The sequence below is a fragment of the Centruroides vittatus genome, unplaced genomic scaffold (assembly GCF_030686945.1).
Source record: "Centruroides vittatus isolate TY-2023 unplaced genomic scaffold, ASM3068694v2 contig_3146, whole genome shotgun sequence".
NCBI classification, from domain to species: domain Eukaryota; kingdom Metazoa; phylum Arthropoda; class Arachnida; order Scorpiones; family Buthidae; genus Centruroides; species Centruroides vittatus.
In genome coordinates this window covers 320,124-322,468 of record NW_027122026.1, presented here as the reverse complement: position 1 = coordinate 322,468, position 2,345 = coordinate 320,124, and the positions used below count along the sequence as shown (strand labels likewise).

Below are 2,345 nucleotides of genomic sequence, written 5' to 3'. Positions count from 1 at the left end.
AATGGCACTTGCCAGTAACCAGACGATAAGTCCAAGGTAGTTATAAAGTTCGCTTCCTTAAGCGAAGTCAGTAATTCTGAAATAATCGGTAAAGGATATTTATCAGTCACTGTTACCTGATTTAGCTTTCTATAGTCAATACATAATCTCCAATCGCCCGTTTTTTTCTTGACCATGACGACCGGGGATGCCCACGGAGAATTTGATGGTTGGATGATACCATCTCTTAACATTTCCGCTATCTGGCGGTTCATTTCCTTTAACTTTACGTCAGAGTATTTATACGGACGTCCACATACTGGTGTCGCTTTGTCAGTGACGATTTCATGTTCTATCATATTAGTTAGTCCCGGCTTATCTGTAAACAGTTGCGAGTATTGCAATAATACATTTTTCAAAGTTACTAACCTTTCACCACTTAAAGTGGTTTGGAGTTCGTCCCACTTAGGTGAAATTCTCTCTTTGGGATGACTTACGTCCAAAGAAATTGTCAAATTTTTAAAGTCCATTGTTATTCTATGATTCTTGGCGAAATCACGCCCTAGTAAGCATGGTATTATAAGTCCTTTTACTACTACGCACGCTTGTCGAAGGGTAACACTTCCAATCTGGATTTTTGCCAGGAATTTTCCAATGGAGGTTCCTTTTCCTCCTTCAATGGCTAACTTAAAATTCGGCCCTGCTTGTAACCGAATATTTCTATTCTGAAAAGAAATTCTCCTCCACACTAACTCATTGATTAAAGTAAAGTCAGAACCCGTATCAATCCGGGCTGAGGTTAGTACTCCATTAATAAAAATATTTACCTCAGGCAACTTGGAGGCTTCACTCACGATTAGTCCTACAGTGGAGGTATTTGGATCCATATTGGAGACAGGATCCTCCCCTCGCTGTCTCCAGTTTAGTTTAAAGGTTTTCTTTTTCCATTACCCTTCCTTTTCCAGGTTACTTTTCGTTCGGGACTATTGGGCGTCTTGACATTTGTTTGATCATTTTGTCCTTTCCCTTTTGGACAATTCCTCGAAAAATGTCCCACCTCACCACATGAATAACAGGTCATGGGTGACTTTGCCGGTGCAAAATTTTTCGGCTCTAGCTGCTTACTTACTTTTCGACAGTCCTTAATCTGCTTTGCACTGTCAGGAGAACCTTGGTCGTTTCGTCTAAATTCGTACTCTTTCGCAGTACGTACTAACTCGTTTAATGAATAAGAACGGCGATTTTCCAGATACTCACGTAACGGAAGAGGCATCTGGGCAACTACACATTGTATAATTTCCTCATCTCGAGCTAAAGGTCTCCACGTGCGGTATAGCTGTACTGTGGTCCATATAAACTGCTCGACTCCATTGGTTCCTGTGTATTGTCGACTAAATAGTTCTTTAGCGACAGCTACTTCGTCAGCTAAAGGAGCGTAAAGATCCAGAAAAGATCGCTTAAACAACGGCCAACTGTTGCCGATTCGGTGGCGTCCTTCATTCTTCCACCACATTGCTGGGCTACCGCGAAGACAACTAGCGGCAGTATCAACCCATCTAGTGTTCGGTATTTGGTTTACCAGGAAATGCTGTTCGAGGTCCTGCAAGAAATCATTAGCAGTTAATGCTGACCTACCGTTAAATTGGATGGCTGGCGGCGGCGGTGCAGTCTGAAGCCAGACCATCGATGCATTAGATGTAGGCACTTCCTGTCTCGGAGTAGAAGTTTCGGGCCGTACAGCACTTGTAACGTTCGGTGTTGTTGGCTCTACAATTCCAGACGTGACACATGAAGTCAGATGAGTCACGGCGTTTGACAAGGATGACACTTGTTGCAACAGTACTGACAATTGTTGTTGCAACTGGTTATATTCGGCTCGGGTGACTGGTGCACTATCTTCCATTTTTTTTTTCTGAGATTACGAGGTGTTATTCCTCTAAGCTAAAGTCAAGATCAACAAAGAAAGCAACAAAGTCTAATATTAACCTTTAGAGTCCCTGTTCGGGCGCCAGTTGTAAAGTACTATTTTAGTTTACAACGATTATCGACTCTACCGTGTCGGAAACAACCGTTAACCTACCGGGTACTTTACTCGGATTCGCGTTAGCGTGCCAGGCCTGGACTTTAAGCGTGCACCGAATTAAATAAAGACAATATGTGTCAATAGAAAAAAACCAAAGATTTAATTAGTCGTTTAGCAATAACTATGTACAAGATTTAGTAAAAATCAAACAATAATTTATTCTAAGAAATTCAACAAAGTCAACCCGACAATTCTCGATTCAAATCTATGTCTAACTTAACTCTATTCCCCTTGGGAATCCGACAAAACCAAAAAGCTTAACTTATAACAATAATTCTTATAA

General features: G+C 41.3%; 1 protein-coding gene across 1 annotated transcript; it reads right to left on the bottom strand.

The window, feature by feature from the left end:
• Positions 1–901: 901 nt before the first annotated feature.
• On the bottom strand, positions 902–1,882 carry LOC136973333 (uncharacterized). The gene has a single exon (XM_067268065.1). The coding sequence runs from the start codon at positions 1,880–1,882 to the stop codon at positions 902–904; it is 981 nt and encodes a 326-aa protein (XP_067124166.1).
• Between the last annotated feature and the right edge of the window lie 463 nt (positions 1,883–2,345).